The 22,001-nt window shown below is 34.8% G+C and overlaps 3 protein-coding genes across 5 annotated transcripts; 1 reads left to right on the top strand and 2 right to left on the bottom strand.

Annotated features, from left to right (window-relative positions):
* Nucleotides 1,931-6,669, top strand: LOC109717755 (probable galacturonosyltransferase 15). 2 transcript variants are annotated; one of them, XM_020243651.1, is made up of 6 exons: nt 1,931-2,286; nt 2,361-2,407; nt 3,673-3,852; nt 4,347-4,910; nt 5,630-5,942; nt 6,034-6,173. In XM_020243651.1, the coding sequence occupies exons 1-6, from the start codon at nt 2,139-2,141 to the stop codon at nt 6,039-6,041; spliced, it is 1,260 nt and encodes a 419-aa protein (XP_020099240.1). In that variant the 5' UTR covers nt 1,931-2,138; the 3' UTR covers nt 6,042-6,173. The 2 variants fall into 2 exon arrangements, with proteins under 2 accessions (XP_020099240.1, XP_020099239.1); XM_020243650.1 differs by having other exon boundaries at nt 1,935-2,286; nt 5,630-5,938; nt 6,034-6,669.
* LOC109717739 lies at nt 8,381-9,236 on the bottom strand. Its single transcript, XM_020243627.1, has one exon. It carries the CDS (start codon nt 9,093-9,095, stop codon nt 8,709-8,711), a length of 387 nt encoding a protein of 128 aa, XP_020099216.1. The 5' UTR covers nt 9,096-9,236; the 3' UTR covers nt 8,381-8,708.
* Nucleotides 19,255-21,767, bottom strand: LOC109717707. 2 transcript variants are annotated; one of them, XM_020243581.1, is made up of 2 exons: nt 21,396-21,767; nt 19,255-19,898 (listed from the first exon to the last, which is right to left on the bottom strand). In XM_020243581.1, the coding sequence occupies exon 2, from the start codon at nt 19,823-19,825 to the stop codon at nt 19,457-19,459; it is 369 nt and encodes a 122-aa protein (XP_020099170.1). In that variant the 5' UTR covers nt 19,826-19,898; nt 21,396-21,767; the 3' UTR covers nt 19,255-19,456. The 2 variants fall into 2 exon arrangements, with proteins under 2 accessions (XP_020099170.1, XP_020099171.1); XM_020243582.1 differs by lacking the exon at nt 21,396-21,767 and adding an exon at nt 20,128-20,445.

Genomic DNA, 22,001 nt, shown 5'->3' with positions numbered 1-22,001 from the left:
TAATTGACAACAACATAGATGTTAATTAACACTCATACTACTCGTTTATATATAAATAAATGACAGCGAATGATAATTTATTTTTCGAGCTACTCAATAATTGTTATTGTGTTCCTGTTTTTGAAATGGAATTTTCGATCTCTCAACTAAACATAAAGCAAGCATGAACATTTTATTTTTTCGCTTTTTCGAATTAGAATAGCGTAAATTTAGGATGAGTTATGAGAAAGGGAAAGAAAAAACAAAAATACAAAAGATAATTTGTTTTTTCTAGCTGCTTTTTATTATGCAAGCTCTCACTCCACCCAGTACAGCATGCTGACGTTGTCTGATTCGTCAGCATTAGCTGGGTACCAAAATTGGAGAAACTGTTGCCTGGACCTGGTCCACTATGTCCTTTTATTTATTATTAAAAATGTATCGAACTTATTTGAACGATAGATCATTTTACAAAATTTTAGTTTTAATAGTTGACCATTTAATTTATATTTTTAAATTTAATTGATGACTCTTCTAATACAAATTTAAATTGATTATTTATTTTGCTGAATTGTATGGTAAAGATAAATAACGTATTTGAATTTGAAAATTTAAAAATTATTAACTGATTCAAATTAAAAAAAAATGAAAGATTATATAATAAAATTAAATTTTATATATTTTTATTTTTTTAGTTCCAATCACCACCGTCTATAAAATTACCGTTGGTTCAAAATTTAAAATATAATTATATTCTTTATGGTGATATCATATAATATATTCCGTTTCAGTAATATTATTAGTAATTTGTGGTGGAGCCCAAATTATTTACACTAAATACTTAAGCCTGAGTTACTAGTACTAGCGCAGAGAGTGGTTCACAGATGAAAAGGTGGACGGGGTCTAAGGAATGATTATTGGGGGAAATTTGGTGCGATTCCTATAAGCCCAAAATCTAAAAGTGTTGAGCCCAAGAGCAATAATAGTTGGGTAAACTTCAAATACCACCGTGTGGTTTCACATTTTTTCACTTTAGTACTCTATAATTTAAAATGTATCAAGTTAGTCCATGTGATTTTGCTCTTTCTCACTTTAGTATCCTGTGGTTTTATTTTTCTCTATTTATTATCCATTTCACTAATTTTCTTTCGTTAAATCAGTGACAGCGTTAAAATTAAAAGATACTAAAGTGAATATTCAATAAACCCAGATAGGATATCTGAAGGTTTTTTTGTATATAGTTTAATAAAATATTAACGAAGGAAAAAAAATGACAAAGTTAAAATTAAAGGGTATTAAAGTAAATATTCAATAAACATATATAAGGTATCTGAAGTTTTTTGTATATAATTTAACGAAATATTAACAGAGGAGCTGACGAAAAGAGAAAAATAAAACCACAGGGTACTAAGTTGATGCATTTTAAACCACATGATACTAAAGTGAGAAAGTGCGAAATCACAGGGTACTAAATTGATACACTTTAAACTACAGAGTACTAAAGTGAAAAAGTGTGAAAGTGAGAAAGTGCGAAATCACAGGGTACTAAATTGATACACTTTAAACTACAGAGTACTAAAGTGAAAAAGTGTGAAATATTAATTTAACTAGGTAGGGTGTCTGAAATTTTTTGTATATAATTTAACGAAATATTAACAGAGGAGCCGATGAAAAGAAAAAAAAAACCGCAGGTACTAAATTGATACACTTTAAATCACAATAAAGTGAGAAAGTGCCAAATCATATGGTACTAAATTGATACATTTTAAATTATAGAGTAGTAAAGCGAAAAAATGCACGAGGATGGTATTTGAAGTTTTCCCATAATAGTGAGGGAAACCTGTCACTTTCGCCCCCATCTGTCGGTGGTCTCGCCAGTAATAAACCAAATTCTCTAGGGGCATTTTCGGAACTCCGTCCACTCCACTCCACCTCTTCATCTCTCCCCTCCTCGCCCCTCCCGAACCATCCCATCCCCCGCGTTTTCGAACGCGGCTTCTCTCTCTCTCTCTCTCTCTCTCTCTCCCCCTTATCTCTCCTCAAAAGCGCTTCGCCAAGTCGCGCGGTTCGAAACCCCGATCGAAACCCTAAATATCATGCTGGGGAAGAAGAAGAAGCGGAAAATTGTGGAGATCGCATTGTGAGAACGAGAGAGAGAGATGAAGGTGGTGAAGGGGACGAATCGGAGGTACCCTTACCGCTCGCTTATTCCCACCGCACTCCTGCTGGGGATTCTCTTGCCCTTCGTCTTCATCAGAAGCGCTTTTCTCGCCCTCGAAGCTGGGGCCACTCTTTGCCCATCTATTAGTAAGTTCATTCCCCCCCTTTTCAATTCTCATTTGTGTGATTTTGAATTTGGTTATAACTTAGATTTAATTTAGGTTGCGTGCAATGGACTCGGTTCTTATGGGGAAGTGATCCGTCTCTGGTGAGTTGCTTTAATTCAATATATATATGTATATATATATATTTACGAATTTTACAGCAGTTTACTAAATAGTTTCGCGTGGTATAATTTTACAAATACATTCTTTGGCGATAGATGCTACAGAGTAATAATGGTTTTAATAAAGGGTGTTATATATATATATATATAAAATAAATAAGAGAAGTTCATGGCGCAATTATTCCACTTTCTCCGAAGAGAACTACAATCCAAGGGGAGTGACTCACGGGAAATTGTTCGTTCCCTTTCCACTCTCGCTAGCTCAGGAATTGTTGCCTACACCAGGTTCATCATAACAGTTCGTGCACCCGCTTAGCTGGGTTATTTATATTTATATTTATATTTATATTTATATTTAAACTATAAGATGCCGTGCATCGGATGCACCGGGTGTAGGCAATAGTTTGCTTTTGTAGCTAATTTTGGGTGGCTACCAGAAGTAGTGTCTGTGAGATTTTACTCTGCTATAAGACATTATTATATGTGGACCGGGTTCACCACGTCAATAATGGACTGTTTGCTTGGTGGTCCACAGGTAATGTGGTGGACCAGGTCCAAGCGACAATTCCTCCGTTTCCCATTTTATCCTGCCAATTGAATTCACCATATACATTCTTCATTTTTTGTGATATTTTGTATAATATATATATGTTATTTACTCCCATATTATGAGATTACCACATACTTTGAATTATGTGACATTGACCCCAAAATTTCGGCATGGTTTGATGGATCGTGTTTGCCAAAATTATATGGAAGCATTTATGCAGTTGTTTCGCAGATATTAAGCCATATAATAAACGGTCGGCACTACCAATTTCCAGAACGAAAATGCGTGTGCCGTTTCCGAACTATCATGATCGTAAAACTAATGACCATTTGTCCGACCACGCCTTACAGAACTCCATCTGTAATTAACTCTGTAAATCTATACTCGGTGCAATTTTTTATGTGCCTGTAAGTCTAATAATCTATAACTCGTCGTGGGGGCGCCACACATGAAGTCATCTGGTCAGATGCACGAATTTTTATGAACATGTAAAACATTTGTGAGTAAATAATTTTCCTTGTTGAGTTACAGCATCATTTTACCCTTTCTCCGTTGTTGCTCTCGTCCTTGAACTTGTGCTGCATCGCAACTTTGAGTGTTGATCGGCAATTCATTATGAAACTTGAAAAAAAAAATTGTCACGGGAATTAAATTGCTGGATAAGTCAATAACTTTGAAATTATGAACCCCGGCGCAGGATCTTATGAAGGAGTTGAGGAGAGCTTACATGGATGAAACAATGGGAGGAAGTCATATAGATCCTGCAAATTTGGAGGCTGCACCTGAATCATTGGATGACCTGATTGTGGAGATGGGGTCCTCATCCTCCTATGAGCATTTCGATATCAAAATGTTTGTGCTGAAGACCAAGGCCATGGTACCTTAACTTGGAAACATCCTATTACTGGAATTTTCTATGAACTTTGATGTTCGAAAATTTAATTTTGACGTTTAAGTTAATCTCTGCCTATTGCGGAAATAATAAAAATTATTTGAAAATCAAATGTTATCCTGTAAGTCATTAGCTTGCTAATGTTCAACTTAGATCTATTATTGTCGTTGATTAGGCCATGAACTTCTTGCTTAAGGTAACTTTGTTTGTTGGGTGATGATTAGTTTGTTTTCTGATGTAAAGAAACTGAAATATAATTGTTTCTGAAGTACATTATCATAAGGTCCTTTTACATAACAATTGTCTCTTCTGACTTCTCCTTATATTCAATGGAAATGTTATCAAATTAATGTACAGTGAAACTTTTACTCTATCAAGTGATTGATCTCATTTCAATTACTAAATTTGCGTGTTTCAATATCACGTGATTATGTTTGAAATTTTATCATATCTATCTTAATGAAATGTATTCTACACAGCTTCTGAAGATGGACCAGAAGGTACAAACAGCTAAACTTCGTGCTCTGTACTACCGAAGATTGGCTTCAATTGGGATCCCGAAAAGCATGCACTGCCTCAACCTTAGAATGGCAGAAGAATACTCTGTGAATGCAGCTGGCAGATCCTCACTTCCGCCGCCCGAGTACGCCTCTCGCCTGACCAATTCCCTGTACCTTCATATTGCCCTCATAACAGACAATGTCCTCGCAGCTGCTGTTGCCGTATCTTCCACCTTGAAAAGTTCTGCAAATCCTAGTAAGATAGTCTTCCACATTGTCACAGACAAGAAGACCTACAACTCGATGCACGCGTGGTTCGCCCTTCACCCGACCTTTCCTGGCATTTTGGAGGTCAAGGGCCTTCACCAGTTCGATTGGCCCCCACGCGTGAATGCATTGATCATGAGAACTGTAGATGAGATTCATAAGAGCTCATTCAATTTTGATGTCTACAATGGAATTGATAAAGAGTATAGAAGACTGGAAGCTTTAAAACCAAGCACACTTTCAATCTTGAATTATATGAAGATCCATCTCCCACAGGTAAAGCAGTCGGGTCGTGTTGACGCATATCATGCTTAGTGCTTGTTTGACCTGGGCTGGCTTCTTGATTAGTCTACTCCAAAGAGCAATAGTTTTTAGAAACTAGGAATTTGATAAATAAAAATTTAAAACTTTTGCTATGGCACAAAGTTGAAAAGAGAGCTTTTGGATCTTAAAAGTAGAGAAATGTTGACAGTGCCCATTGTGCCGACTGTGCCCACTTGAGACTTTTTCTTTACAAAACTTAAGTGAAAAAATGTCTTAGGCCTAGTTTGGTAATGCATTTCCAAATGCATCCAATTTTATATTTGAAAGGTCCCAAAGTTCAATAGCACTTTCAAACTTCCCTTCATTTATGCTATGAAATTTCAGTGTAATCACATGTTTCTCCGATGGCGGTTGACGTCGCAATTTCAAAGCATAAACATTGGAAGATTGAAAGTGCTTTTGGACTTTTTGGATTTTCTAAAGTATAAGTTGACAACCGTCGCAATTTTGTAGCATAAACATAGGGAAGATTGAAAGCACTTTTGGACTTTTTTGGACCTTCTAAGGTATAAATTGGGTACTTCTATAAACGCATTACCAAACTAGGTGTTGATGCTTTTGATAAGCGCTAGTCAAACATCACTTTTGCAAAAGTTCCAATATGGCTAAACAGGCCCTTAGTTTATGGTAAACTTTAGAGCTGATAAGCTGCCAACTTTTCATGTATGTAGCTATTTCCAAAGCTTGATCGAGTGATCGTCCTTGATGATGATGTTGTCGTGCGAAAAGAATTGAATGGGCTGTGGGATCTAAATCTCAAAGGGAATGTCGTTGGCGCAGTTGGCCTACAAGAGAGTGATGGTTTTTGCGGTGAGAGGGAACTTGGTGACTACTTGAACTACTCAAATCCTATTTTATCATCGCCATCATTAGGTATACATAGAAACCAATGTGCATGGTCATGGGGTGTGAATGTCTTCGATCTCAAAGCGTGGAGAAGGACTGACATTACACAAACCTATCAGTTCTGGCTCAGAAAAGCAAGTTGTTCTTCCCCACAACAATCTGTTTATGAGTCCAAACAGTTTCTAAATTCAAGATTAGTCTTTACTAATTTTTCTTCTTCTTCATGCAGAACCGTGAATCAGAATTTATGCTGTGGCAAATGGGATCTCTACCACCTGCGTTAATCGCTTTCAATGGCCGCGTGCATCATATTGAACCTTCTTGGCATTTGTCCGGGTTAGGGTGGCATAAACCAGACCCTGATCTCATAGAATCCTCTGCAGTCCTACACTTTAGCGGGCCAGGGAAGCCGTGGCTTGAGATCGGAAGTCCGGAGCTACGCCAAATATGGCGAGCCTACCTTAACAGCTCCGACGAGTTCCTAAGAAGCTGTAGAATTGTGGAATGAAGGTTGAAGAGATAAGAGACCAGTAGGCGAAAGGTTCTTTCGGTACTTAGCTATTTAGCGCGCCGAGCATCGTGTTACTTATTTGTGGTAGGTAGATCTAGGAAATTGAGGAGAGGGAAGTAGGTAATAGCCTGCAGTCTCTGCTCAAACTAGCTCTCCATACTTATTCTGTTGTTAGATGATAACTTGATTGGTGTTGTACATAAGAGGAGAGGGCCTATATGACCTTCATTCGGTTAGTATACATACTAGAATGTCAATTGTACCTTTCTTAGGGTTTTGCCATATTAAAATCTGCATATATGGCATTCTGTTGTACTTGTCTATATATATATGTTATGTACTTTCATACTTATATATATTACTCTTAAAAATGAATAAAACAATCAAGTTTCTGATCTTATTTTACTTTTGCCTTTCATTGCTTTTTGGACTGAGTTAAGATGTGATTTCCGTTTGTCTCCTGTCATTTGATTAATTTAGTTTGCTGTGTTGTGAATCATATGATGATAAATTAAAACGCCACATCTTTAAAGAAGTTAATGATGCATAAATCAATTCCAGTCAAATGTGTAGTTTGAATCCTTCCATTCATGCGAAAGCTTTGGTTGTTGTGTTTAAAGAATGTTTATTTTGTGGACTAATTTATTCTCACCATTGTTAGGCATGGTGGGTTATCTGACTCGAACGGAACAGGCGTATTTTTCAAAAGAAAAGGCACTGGCAAAATTAGATGTTAGCAAACATCCATATAGTTCGGAATCAGTCTGCTAAACTTTGGGTATTGTAACACCTTCTCTTACGAGTCTCCGACGGTGCGTTTATTTCTGTTATTTTTTCTTGTCTTATGTGAAGGATCTATGCTGCTCCCCTTTTTCTTTTTTTCTTTTTGTGTTTTTCCTTTTCTACTCAGTTACTAGAGATTTAGTTGCCTCATTATGTAGCCAAGTTTTTATCTAATTGAATGAAGCGATAGCATGCTACCAATTTCTCAAAAAAAAAAAAAAATTTGTTAGACATGTGATACACAATGACTAGGTCCAATTAATGTACCTCTCTCTTATGTCCCAAGATGCCAAAATTATCTTATCACGAAGAAAATAAGGCCTGGATAAATACGTTCCCAACGCTCCGTAAAATGGCAACTATAAATTTCTAGTGCAATTTGATCTGTGTGTGCGGCTCATAGATTAAAGGCCTAATTGTTGCAGCGACGGCACCGTAAAAATTATATTATAGCATTAATTGGACACAAATACAATATTTTTCTTGTTTTCGAATTTTCTCAGCCTAGGTGATGTAGTCAAGGATAAGATACCCATAAATAGGGTGTCTACTCAATCAATTAATGCGGCTTCACTTAAAACAACTTTGTGCTTGTTCCACGTTTTTTTATTTTAATTTTGCCCACGTGGTTAATTCTTTCTTTCGTGTAATCTTGGCATTTAATTCTATCTGTTTTGTGTAATCTTGGCATTAGATAACTAATTTTCACATGTGGTTAACTCTTCACTTCACCTAACATCTAATCTAGTCCATAAAATGGCAAGCTAAGAAGGCAAAGTACGAACTGTTTGGCCAATGTTTCCCATGCTGGCCCCACTGGTAAGGGGCAGTTTCAAACTTTGTATGGGCCGGGCCCCTTCATTTTGTAGACATTAATTGGATTTCGACATCGGATGGGTGAGAGGTCAATTTCGCGAGTTTTCATATAACATGCAATATTCATGTGCTGCATTACGAATTCCTTATCTCGAGCAGTGGCATAATTTTTTTCGGACTCACCCAGCTCGCACTTCGACTATCCCCTTTCTAAACACACAGTAAGTTTTTGTGACAGAATAATTTGAAGTCTCAACCCTTATGAATATGACGGTGTGACATGCATATTTACCAGAATCTGTACAACTCAAATTTTAAGTGGGTTTGCTGGAATATTTCTCTTCCAAAATCATTTTGCTTGAAACTAATTATAACGTATAAAGTTCTAAAATAGCTTCTAATTTACCTATGTAAGCATTAGCCCTACAAATCAACCCATAAAGAACAAAATTTAATTTTGAACAAATTAATCTTGGGAGAAACTACTGAGTTAAAAAATCACAAAGGTTCCATATTTATTGGAGTATTCAACTGTTTCACTCATCTCTTATTTTTCTTTGAAGAGATATATATATATATATATATATATTTATGTACATGTTACCAATTCCTTCACGCATCATCCTACAATACATACATGCTCAAAAGCAATTAGACTAATCAATCAATTAGCCACAATGAGTGGCATCAATATTCCAAACACCTACGAACTTCAAAAAAAAAAAAAAAAAAAAAAAAAACTAACCTCAAAAACAAAATAATTAAATCCTTCGATCAATTTTCTTATCCCAATGCTATCTCTCAATGAATCCGGTCATCCGAAGAACACAATTCCTAAACCGAAAGAGGTCGCGCCCCTTGAGCGTCCTCCCATTTCCGGTGCACACCGAGCACGCGACCTTATCGGAGAACCTCCGCGAGACGACAATGTGCGGCGGGACCGTCGACTCTTCTCCGTCTTCACCCTCGTCTCTACCGAAACCGATTACATGGCAAGTAAAGGCCTCAGAAAATGACGCAGCGACTGAATCGCTACGTTCTTTGGAAGGAAATACTGCGATGGGGGCCGATGCGGTGCGTCGAGCTTCGTGCGGCTGCGTCGGTGCAACGTCGACGATGCGATCTTCGTCGTCGCCGACACGGTCGGGCCACAAAACGTCGGCCTCCGCGAACTCTTCCATTGAAAGGATTTGAGAGGTGAGGTTTGGAGGGGAATTTATATGGAGTTGTGGTTTACGAAGACTTGTCAAATGTACGGATCCACACGAATCGTAGTGAGCACACTCCGAAGCCAACGTAGCGTCATCATCTCGTTATTAGAAACCAAACAACGGGGCAAAAAGTGGAGCTGAGGTTTGTGCGCAGCCAGTCATGTGGTGCCACGTGGAATCTCATGGCCCCAAATAAGCGTGTGGACTTTTTTATTAGAGAATTGTTTAAGTGGGGCGGATTTTTTTATAGTTGATTCCCAAATACCAAAAAAATAAAAAAATATGAACTTCTCTTTAAGGAGGTTGCTTGGAAAGTGGGCATCTTGCTGGATTTAGTGGAGGATAATTAATTTGGACTTGTAGATCCTCAAACGAAATTGGTAATGTTTGTCGTAATTATGAGGTTAAATTCTTGAAGATGCTAAAAATGTCGGAACTAGTCTTACCGCTTTTGCACACGTATGGTGGAGGTCAAGTCAACTAGATTGATTTAGAGGCCCGTTTGATTTACAATTTATAATATTTCAATAATTGTTTTATCAAAAATATTTAAATTATTACTATTTAATTCAAGCTGGTTAGTTGTTGGATGTATTAGTGAAGTAGTAAAATCATTGTAAATTTCTAGACTGTAGTTAGGAGGTTTTCTTATTTCACACTTAATGAGAATCACGCGTAGTTCATTAATAAAAATATATTAGCTATATATCAACAACTTTTTAATTCAAATAACTTGATAAGTTAATAATAAATTTGTCATTCCAGATATAAAATTTATAATATTTTTGAAATATTATAAATTTTGAACCAAACGGTCTCTTAATAGAACTATGGCTCTGAAATAGCTGCAGTATCACTGCATGCTTACATATTTTGCAGTGATCAAGCAAATAAAAATTTAGGGATAATTTCATCAATACCCCTCTAGGAGACAGTAATTTCATAAATACCCCTCTAAATTAGAAAATATCAAGAATACCCCTCTAAAAAGCAAAAATATTCACAAATACCCTTAAGACTAACATTCCGTTAAAAAAGTCATCTAAAATTCTTTAAATACCAATTTTACCCTTATTACTAATTTAACTAAGTGTAATAATTTAAGATTAATTATATGATTAATTCTTAACCTTTCAATCACATAATAATTCAACATTCTCTTTAAAATTTTACAATTAAAAATCTACAATCTATTAAGTGTAATAATTAAATCTTGTTATGATTTTCGCTTTTAAATTATATAATAGTTGTAATGCAATTATCCATTGTAGTATTTAACATTAATTATTTCAAGATTTTTTTTTTGAATTTTATTTAAATAACTCACATAAGTNCTCTCTCTCTCTCTCTCTCTCTCTATATATATATATATATATATATATATATATATATATATATATATATATATAGTCCGGCTACTATACTATTATGAGTACGATCGCCCTCGTACTTATAAGTTGTTTTTGATGATAGAGCTTCCGAATCGTCGATCCACACCGTTAAATGTTATCTAGAACATTTGAAACATCTAGAAATCAAATTTCATAATTTTTCGACATCATTTACCTTACGATCAAAAGCTCACAAAATTGATAATTTTTAACGGCCGGTATGAAATACTTGCTAGTTTAACGATGCAAAAGAATCCGAATAGGTTGAATTTTTGATAGAAAATTCTATTCACTACCTAGATAAAGATCAATAACTCCGATCTTAAATTGAAGGATCCGATTATCCATTTTTAAGACATCGTTCGATTTTGACCGTTCATTTTATGCCCGCTTGATGGACTTTATTATGATTTTGAAAAATTACGAAATTTATTTTCTAGAAATTTCAAATACTCTAAATCATATTTAACGGAGTGTATCGTCGATTCGGAAGCTCCATCATCGAAAACAACTTATGAGTACGAAGGGCCTATTACTCATAATAGTATAGTAGCTCTACTCTATATATATATATATATATATATATATATATATATCACCAAGGATTTGGTGCTATCTAGTTTTCCACCGTTAGATTTAACTCTTTGATTATTTTTACCCATTAGATTATACTATTCAACCAACCACTTACTCAACCCTAGGGGACCCACATCATCCTAACCGCATATTTCTCAATCCAATGGCTAAAAAATTAATAGCACCAATAGCTTGGTGCTATTGAGTTTTCAGCCGTTGGATGAAAGGATGTGAGGTTAGGATGATAGTGGTCTCCGGTTAAATTAATAGTGATCCCCTAAGGTTGAGTGGGTGGTTGGTTTAATAGTATAATCTAACGGATGGAAATGATCAAAGGGTAAATCTTACGGTATATATATATATATATATATATATATATATATATAAAAGTAGGGCTACAATACTTTTATAAGTATAGAGCCCTATGTACTCATAAGTTTTTTCGATAATGGAGCTTCCGAATCGACGATTTACTATGTTAAATATGATCTAGAGTGTTTGCAATTTTTAAAAAATAAATTTTGTGATTTTTTGAAATCATAATAACGTCCATCAAGTGGGCATAAAATGAGCTGTCAAAATTTCTATATTGATCTTTATCTAGATAGTAAATAAAATTTTCTATCAAAAATTCAATTGATTCCGATTTTTTTTCACCATTAAACTAGCAAGTATCCCATACTGACCGTTAAAAATTGTCAATTTTGATATCTTTTGATCGTAATGATATAAAAAAATTATAAAATTTGATTTCTTGAAATTTTGAATATTCTAGATAATATTTAACGTTATGGATCGTCGATTCGGAAGCTTTATTATTGAAAACGACTTATGAGTAAGAAGGCGATCACACTCATAAGAGTATAGTAGCCTGACTCTCTCTCTCTATATATATACATCCTCTCAACTGTAGTGATTCTTTACTTTTGCAATTGAGTGTTTTTTTTTTTCCAACTAAGTTAAAAATTTTATCAAATTCATGTATGAGTGATCTCAATTGAAAAACTTTTAACTAAGTAAAACGCAAAAACAAAAAAAAACTAAAAGTTAAAGGGCTCTCTAAATGTTAAAAAATTGAAGTTAAGGAGGTATATTTCAAAATGACCTATAGGTGAGGGGTTTCCACTTATTTTATCCACCAATAATTAGTATTAGAAATTAGAAGGGTATTTATGAAATTACTCCTCTATTATTTGTTATCAAAAGAATAACCCAAACAACTTTTAAGGGGTAAATTAGTCATTTTATAACTTTACCCTACCGTCAGTTAGAATAAAAGGTAATTGTGATATTTTTCTACCTTTGAAGAGGTATATATGATATTTTTAATTTTATAGGAGTATTTGTGATATTTACATGTTTAAGAGGGCTAGTGATGAAATTGCCCCTAGTTTTTATGATGTTTCTGTTCGATGAATATATTAAGTTATTATTCCTATATGAATGTTAGATGCTTCTCTGTTTTGAACTTCAAGGTCTTTGTTTGCATATCAGAATTATATACTCAATAAACAGTGCAATTACGATGTTAGTGATAATTTCTTTTCTATATCGATGCCTAAAACCTCGATTTTTGTTCTTTCATAAGTTCTTGGTCTTTACGATTTATGTTTGATATATTATTATTCTCTATAACAAAAAAAATGAGATCAATGCCTCAGACCGTCCTAGTTCTTGCATTTTGTTTCAACAAGATGCAGCAGATAAAATAAACCTGCTGTTCAGCCACTCGCAATGTCATCATCGGCAATTTATTATAAAAAAAAATTCATAAAAATGTTCTAAAAAACTTAAAAAAACTAATATAAAATTTTAATTATATTTGAAGAATCACCATAATCAACAGAGCATAAACAAATTAGTTTATATAAAAAAATTAAACAGCAGAGAAGTGTCAGATTGAGTATTTTTCTCAGCACCCATTCATGTGAATTTATCAGACAGGGATAACTGTATATTTTACATGTTCTCATCATTCACACTGCTGCTATAAATTCAAAAAAAAAAAAACCCAAATATATATATTTTTTTTAAAAAAAACCAACAACAAAAGCTACAAACCTGAAAACAAGAAGATGGGATAATAAGGGGATCTATCAGATCTTCCTATTCAATTAAAGGGGAATATCATCACACCCCAATTTTTTATTTTTTTGGTTTTTGGGATGTTCCCTTTTGATAAATCCACATCATTTAGAACCCCGAACGAGAGATATATATAAAAATAAAAAAATAATAATAATACAAAGAAGGAAAAGAAAAACCCTAGAAAGAGTTACATTACCCTGTGCGAAGCATTAATAAGGGAACTGAGGGCCTGTGAATCGACGTGGAGTTTAGGGTTTATATAAGGGGGAGAGCGTGGAGGCGGAGTGGAATTAGGGTTTCTTTTTTCCTGGTGAGGCGAGGGTTATGAACGGTTTTGATTCTCTGATGAGAGTGAGCCGTAGCGGACGGCTGTGATTTTTTGTTTTTTGGCACCCGATATTTTTAGTCTTACTATCACATTCTTGTTTTCAATAATAAAATTTTCGAAACGATAATCCATGCCGTTAAATATTTTCTAGAGTATTTAAAACTTGTAGAAATCAAATTTTATATTTTTTTAACATTATTTACCTTACGATTAAAAAATCTCAAAATTAATAATTTTAAAAGCCAATATGAGATACTTGCTAGTTTAACAGTGTAAAAGAATCGAAATCGATTGAATTTTTGATTAATCACTATCTAGATAAAGATTAATAACTCTAATATGAAATTGAAGGATCTGATCATCTATTTTTAGAACGCCGTTCGATTTTAATTGTTCATTTTTTACCTGCTTGATAGACTTTATTATAATTTCAAAAAATTACAAAATTTATTTTTTAGAACTTTCAAATACTCTAGATTATATTTAACGGAGTGAATCATTGATTCAGAAGCTCCATCATTGAAAACAACTCATGGGCTTTATACTCATAAGAGTGCATTTGGTTCAGGTTATTCTGACAGGATTACGAGCAATCCTGTCAGGATTACCGTGTTTGGTTCATCCGGTATGTAATCGGGTCGGTAATGTAGTATTAAAAATGGTACAGAATTACACCAAAAATATTAATGAGAGGGGGGACGTGTATCTTGAATTACTGAAAGCCAGTAATACTGCATATTATGTAAAATGACAATTTTACTTCTCTAACTCTCGAAACTCTTTCAATATGTCATTTTAAAAAATATAATTTAAAATTTTGAATTGTTAACTTTTAAATTTTAAATTTATATTTTTAAATTTTAAATTTAGTTTCCAAATACTTTTGAAACTGTAGATCAAGACTAATGGAGCCGATCATCGATTTGGAAACCACATCATTGAAAACAACTTGGTAGCACGAAGGGCTCCGTGCTACCGATAGTATAACAGTCTAACTCTCTCTCTCTCTCTCTCTCTCTCTCTCTATATATATATATATTCTCTCTCTTTATATATATATATATATATAGAGAGAGAGAGAGAGAGAGAGAGAGAGAGAGAGAGAGAGTTGGGCTGGAATACTATTGATAATATTTTGCTCCTTTTGCTATCAAGTTTTTAACACTTGGATAAAAAATTATATAGTTAGAATGATATTAGTACCTTATGGTTAAGTGGTTCCTCTAGAATTGAGTGGTTTCCACTGGATTATAATATTTAATCCAATGGTTACAAATGATCAAAGAAATTGATTTATTAAAGACTAAAAACTTAATAGCAAAAAAGGACAAATACTATTAATAGTATTCTAACCCAACTCTCTTTTTTTTTATATATATATAGGGTAGAGTAACAATATTATTGAAAGCATAAAAGATTTGGTGTTTTCGATTTTTTGACCCTTTGATCAAGAAATTGTACGGTTGGGATGATTGCGGCCCCTCTAGGGTTGAGTAGTACCACTAGGGTTGAGTGGTCCTCACAAGGTAATAGTATTAATTCAAATGTTAGAAATAATTAAAGAGGTTGATCTAAGGGCAAAAAATCGGAAGCATCAAATCCTCTATACTTCCAATAATATAGTAGCTCTGCTCTACTCTCTCTCTCTCTCTCTCTCTCTCTATATATATATATATATAAGCTGGAATACTATCAATAGCACCAAGCTATTGACGCTATTAGGTTTTCAGCTCTTAGAAGAAGAAATATATGGCTAGGATGATGTGGGCCCTCTAGAGTTGAGTGAGTTATTAGCTTAATAGTATAATCCAATGGGTGAAAATAGTCAAAGGGTTAAATCTAACGGCGGAAAACTTGATAGCACCAAACGCTCGGTGTTATCAATAGTATCCCAGCCGAACTATATATATATATAGAGTTGAGCTGGAATACTATAGGTAGCAAACAGGTTCCGTTGCCACCCATTTGTTTTTCATGATGGAGCCTTCAAATCGTTGATCGGCACCGTTGAATGTGATCTATACCACTTGAAGTATCTAGAAACCAAATTTCAAATCTTTTCGATATCGTTGACCTATTGATCAAAGGGTTTCAAAATTTGTAATTTTAATGGTAGATATGAGGTGTTTTCTCGTTTAACCGCGTAAAGCTATCCAAATCAATTGAATTTTGGTTAAAAAATTCTTTAAACTATTTAGAACAAGATCTATACTCTCGATCTTAATTACAAAATTCGTATCATCACTTTTTAGAGAATATTCATTTTCAACTGTTTATTTTTACGCCCACTTGATGGACAAGAAAACAATATCGGAAAAGCATGAAATTTGATTTCTAGGTACTTCAAGTGGTATAAATCATGTTCAACAGTACCGATCGTCGATATGGAAGCTCCATCATCGAAAATGAATGGGTGACAACGGAGCCCGTTTGCTACCGATAGTATTCCAGCTCAACTCTCTCTCTCTCTCTCTCTCTCTCTATATATATATAGAACTAGGCTACTATATTATTGGTAGCATGGAGCGCTCCGTGCTACCAAGTTGTTTTCGATGATGCGGTTTCTAAATCGACGATCAGCTCCGTTAGACTTGATCTACACTATTGAAAGTATTTAGAAACTAAATTTCATAATTTTTCGATATCATTTACCTATCAAACAAGTAGTTTAAAATTGAACGGCTGAAAATAAAAATCTCATAAAAAATGATGATAAAAGATTTAAATTCAAGATCAGATATACTGATCTTATATAAATAGTGAAAAGAATTTTCTATAAAATTTTCATCGTATTTTGATTGTTTTACACCGTTAAACTCAAAAACACACCACATCAGCCATTAAAATTGTCGATTTTGAGATTTTTTGATCACTGGTCAAATGATGTCAAAAAAATCTGAAATTTAGTTTCCAAATATTTTCAATAGTGTAGATCAAGTCTAACGAAGCCGATCGTCGATTTGGGAGCCGCATCATCAAAAACAACTTGGTAGCACGGAGCGCTCCGTGCTACCGATAGCATAGTAGCCGGACTATATATATATATATATATATATATATATATAGTCCGGCTACTATGCTATCGGTAGCACGGAGCGCTCCGTGCTACCAAGTTGTTTTTGATGATGCGGCTCCCAAATCGACGATCGGCTTCGTTAGACTTGATCTACACTATTGAAAATATTTGGAAACTAAATTTCAGATTTTTTTGACATCATTTGACCAGTGATCAAAAAATCTCAAAATCGACAATTTTAATGGCTGATGTGGTGTGTTTTTGAGTTTAACGGTGTAAAACAATCAAAATACGATGAAAATTTNCTTTATCTAGATAGTAAATAAAATTTTCTATCAAAAATTCAATTGATTCCGATTTTTTTTCACCATTAAACTAGCAAGTATCCCATACTGACCATTAAAAATTGTCAATTTTGAGATCTTTTGATCGTAATGATATAAAAAAATTATAAAATTTGATTTCTTGAAGTTTTGAATATTCTAGATAATATTTAACATTATGGATCGTCAATTCGGAAGCTTTATTATTGAAAACGACTTATGAGTAAGAAGGCGATCACACTCATAAGAGTATAGTAGCCTGACTCTCTCTCTCTATATATATACATCCTCTCAAGTGTAGTGATTCTTTACTTTTGCAATTGAGTGTTTTTTTTTTCCAACTAAGTTAAAAATTTTATCAAATTCATGTATGAGTGATCTCAATTGAAAAACTTTTAACTAAGTAAAACGCAAAAACAAAAAAAAAACTAAAAGTTAAAGGGCTCTCTAAATGTTAAAAAATTGAAGTTAAGGGGGTATATTTCAAAATGACCTATAGGTGAGGGGTTTCCACTTATTTTATCCACCAATAATTAGTATTAGAAATTAGAAGGGTATTCATGAAATTACTCCTCTATTATTTGTTATCAAAAGAATAACCCAAACAACTTTTAAGGGGTAAATTAGTCATTTTATAACTTTACCCTAACGTCAGTTAGAATAAAAGGTAATTGTGATATTTTTCTACCTTTGAAGGGGTATATATGATATTTTTAATTTTATAGGAGTATTTGTGATATTTACATGTTTAAGAGGGCTAGTGATGAAATTGCCCCAAAAATTTATGTCTAAACGATGAATATAAAAAGTTAAATTCTAATGAATGTTAGAGGCTGTATGTTTGGAACTTCAAGGTCTTTGTTTGCATATCAGAATAATAAACTCAATAAAAACTCATTCGATGCTGCGAGAATTTCTTTTTATATGATTAAATCGATTATTGTTCTTTCAAAGCTCTTGGTCTTTACGATTTAGTATGATATAATATTTTCTCTATCAGATAATTTATCTTACTATAAAAAATCAACCTAGGAACCGAATATACTATTTCATTCTAGATATTCCATCATATTCTTATCTATCAAATATTGCAAAATTTTAAGTAAATTAAAAAGATATATCAAATATAATATAATGCGTTCAAATAATGTGTACATGAACACCATGGCCCACGCAATCTCATCCGTAGATTCCTCACTGTCCAAGGATTGGGCAACAAGTTTCTAAAATAGTGTTTGATTCAGAAACAAGGAAGAAATAAATACTCGTCTTTCTTTTTATTTCCAAACATTATTTTTAGCATTCAAAAATAATAGTTTTTCTGTCTCTGGAATAAGTTGATATAATCCGATATAACTTTGAAACAGCTGTTCGACGCTTCTCTCCGAAACAAGTTTGTTCTTAAATGAGAAACTTTGTGACACTTGGCGGGAGTGCCGCAGAACCTGCCGTGTCCAACGGCTCTTGCGACGCATAAGCCTTTTTCCCCCAAAAGTTTCAATTAATCGGTTTCTCAAGCAACTGGGGAACTAAAGTTGTACACAGAATACGCAAGCGTACGTACACGCGTTAATTAGCCAAAAAAAAAAAAATTTGTGGGCCGGACCTGAGCGCTTTTGGGCCGGATTAAATTTAAATAGCGGGTCGGCCCGAAAATTTTATAGCTACTACAACTTAATATATATTTATACTAAAATTTAACAAGAAATTATGGACACTTTTCGGTCAAATCAACCTACTTGGCTTTGACGGACGGTGGAACGAGAGATGCACATGCCCCTGTTCTATGGAACCTTAAAATCCCTCTAAAAGTGAAAGTGTTTTGCTGGTTGATTCTCAAGAAAAAGATCCTTACACGTGATAAGCTTGCTAAGTGAGGGTGGTTAGACGACCCTACCTGTGTACTATGCGGGTCGGAGGAGGAAACTGTGGACCATCTATTTACCAGCTGCGTTTTCTGTAAATTCATTATAGCGACAAGGGTGGACGATATTCAGGCCCAAGACCTCGGGGGGGAAGTCAGTCTCGTGTGGGATAGGTGGAAGGTCAGGAAGGATAAACATAAGAAGCGATCTCGGCTTGCCGATCTAGTCGCCTGCTGGTGGATTATTTGGAAGATCAGAAACGACTCAATCTTTCGTAATATTCTTCCGAACCCTGGGATTGCGGTTCACAGGCTCAAACTTCTTGTGATGGATTGGGACCTTCTTCTTGGGCCATAAACATCTATAAGTAATTGTGTGTGTGTGTGTGAGTTTTTTTTTTTTTTTTTTTTTTTTTTTTCGGGGCCTGGTTGCCTCACACTTGTAGCTTAATTCACCTCTCCAATGAATGAAGCGGGTAGCGTGCTACATTTTTCTCCAAAAAAAAAAAAAACAAGAAATTTAATGGTTTTGTTGATTAATTGTTTTGCGAAACATTACTGGTGCTCCATATCTTTCTTTGTAATGTAGTTGAATTTTCAACTCATAAACAAATAATCTTTTCGAGAACACAAAATCAAATATATATACATATATACATATAAATTATTCACACTGTTTTAAAATTCGAGTCACGCAGTCTCATATTGCGGTAGGTCAGTCCTCATATAATTTTTGGTTTATTTCTCAGCTCTGTCCCTGTCCCTCGAGGAATCCGGTCATGCGGAGCACGGAATCTCGCATGTGCGCAAGATCGCGCCCCTTGAGCGTCCTCCCCTGGCCGTAGCACACCGAGAAGGCCGCGTTCCCCGCCGCCCTTCCGCGCAGCTCGATCAGCACGTGCGGGGGCACCATCTCATCGGCCACCCCTTCCTCATCCTTATGTCCTGATCCCCGGGCGGTCCGCTCCGCTGTGCCGCACTGTATGTCCATCGGACGCGTGCATTGGCAATAACCCGTGCCTCGCACGTCTGACGACATCGAATCGCTGGGCTCACCGATCGGGTGGTCCTCGTCGTTCGGCCACATCACTTCGGACTCCGCTAGCTCTTCCATTGTAAAGCTACTTAGCTTCTATTTGAGAAGTGGAGAAACGTTTGCTATGAGGTAGGTTTTATAGCCCAAAAAGCTGTGACATAAAGCACAAAATATTGAATAAATTAGTTGGTCCAATCTTTGCCTGTCACGCGTCCTCTAATCCATAGTTGAGGGAAATGGAGCACAGTGAAACTCAACGGTTGCTAAAATAATTAAATAGTCACCTAGAATTAGTTTAATCATGTGGCATATATGTAGATAATGACTTAATGATTTAGTAATCAACAAATGGAATAACTTATGGATTTGGAATTAATTACCAAGTACGGAAATTTGTGGGGTATTTTGTGGTTGGTACAAATGTCAACAGGGAGAACCGTGAGGGTCAGGTTCACTTGCTGAGCAATGAAGAAGCCACACGTGTCGTGCAGAAGAAGCACTTTTAAAAATGGTTCTTAAGAAAGAAAATCAGAAAAAGGAAGAAGCAAAAGAAACTTAAGCTGGGTCGCATTCATAGTTGCAAACTTTGGATGATTAGGACTTTTGCTTCATTGCTTAATGGGATCACCTAATGATCATAAAACTTATCCTATAGTTTTCTTAAGTTCTTAGTGTTGCGCTTGTTTGGTCGCACGGTACTTTGCATTTGCGTAACACTACCATATTACAATTCTATTTAGATGTTAGAATAAGTTATTAAAAAATAACTTTTCATTACAAAAATTTATATAATTGCCAGTATTAAATTTAATTTTTTACTTCTTGAAACGTCTTACTATTTATATTTTGATAGAATAGTATATTTTACCAACAAACCGATTTATCTGAAAAAAGTAATTTAAAGAGTAAATATAATATTTCATTTTAAACATTAGATTATACTTAACATTGTAAAAGTATATAATTTTTTGAATAAATTAAGAGAACATATCAAATAAAATATTAGCCAATTTGCATAAAAAATTCACTAGTTTTGAATTTTTGGAAAAGTCGGTTACTATTTTAGATTTTGAAGATTCAATCCGAATTTTTAGAAAACTGATCAAAATATTCTTATTCATTTTTCTCTCTTTTTTTTTCTAGTTTTTTCTTTCCTATTTTCATCACCTTCTCCACCGCCTCCGCAGTTCTCGCTGATGGTAATGAGAGCGGCACCGCCTCCTCTTCCTTCACCTTCGCCCGTGCCAGCACCAGTTCTAGGGTCGAAGGAGGAGGATTTGGAGCCGACGCAAGCAAGGGCGGAGCGGGTGGTGATGATGAGGTCGTGGCTAAAGCGATGCTCATTATTGCCTGTGAGGGTAAGGACAAAAACGCGCTCATACTTCTCTAAAGAGCAAAAAAAAATATGAATGGTAGGAAAAATAAAAATAAAAAAATATTTTTTTCATTGAAAAATCATTATGTATCGTCGTTGCTAATAAAAAAATCAATAACTAAAGAAGAAGGAAGAAAAAGATGAAGTTACACCGTTAAGATAAAATTGTACTATTTTTAAAAAAATATACAGTTAAAAACGAATGTTGGATTCTTTTAAATGAAAATTATACTATTAAAATAAAAAGTTATAATTTTTGGACGAAAATTATACTGTTTGATTGAATCTGCATCTTTTTTCTTGCTCTTTGGAGAAGCACCGATGCGCCTTCATCCTCACCCTTATGGTGACAGCGAGCATTGCCTTGGTCGCGACCCCATTACCGTCGTCAGCTTTCTCCTCACCCGCGCTTGCTCCGAATTCTCCTCCTTCAGCGTGGGTGTTGATATCGGTGGCGATGGAGGCCAGCTAGGCGGAAGAAGAGGAAAAAGAGCCGGCGCCGCCCTTATTATTGTCACCGAGCGCCGGCATCGATATCGATGGCGTTGGAGGCGTAGGCCGAAGAAAAAGAAGAGGAGGTGGCGCCGCCCTCATTGCCGTCACCGAGCACCACGAAGTTGGTGGAGGGATGAGAGCCGGAGAGAAAAATAAAATAAGAAATAAAAGAAATAAAAGGAAATAAAAATTTTTTGATCAATTTTCTAAAAATTCAATTTGAATATGTAAAATCTAAAATGATGACCAATTTTTTACAAAATTTTAAAACTAATGATTTTTTTATAAAGAAAAAGACTAAACTATATATCCATAACTTACGTGTGAAGACGACTAAAAGCTGTTTAGCACTGAACTAAAGCACGCCCTTTGATGTCTCAAAAG

This window comes from Ananas comosus, linkage group 11 (assembly GCF_001540865.1).
Source record: "Ananas comosus cultivar F153 linkage group 11, ASM154086v1, whole genome shotgun sequence".
NCBI classification, from domain to species: Eukaryota; Viridiplantae; Streptophyta; class Magnoliopsida; order Poales; family Bromeliaceae; genus Ananas; species Ananas comosus.
This window is presented reverse-complemented; position numbering and strand designations above follow the sequence as displayed.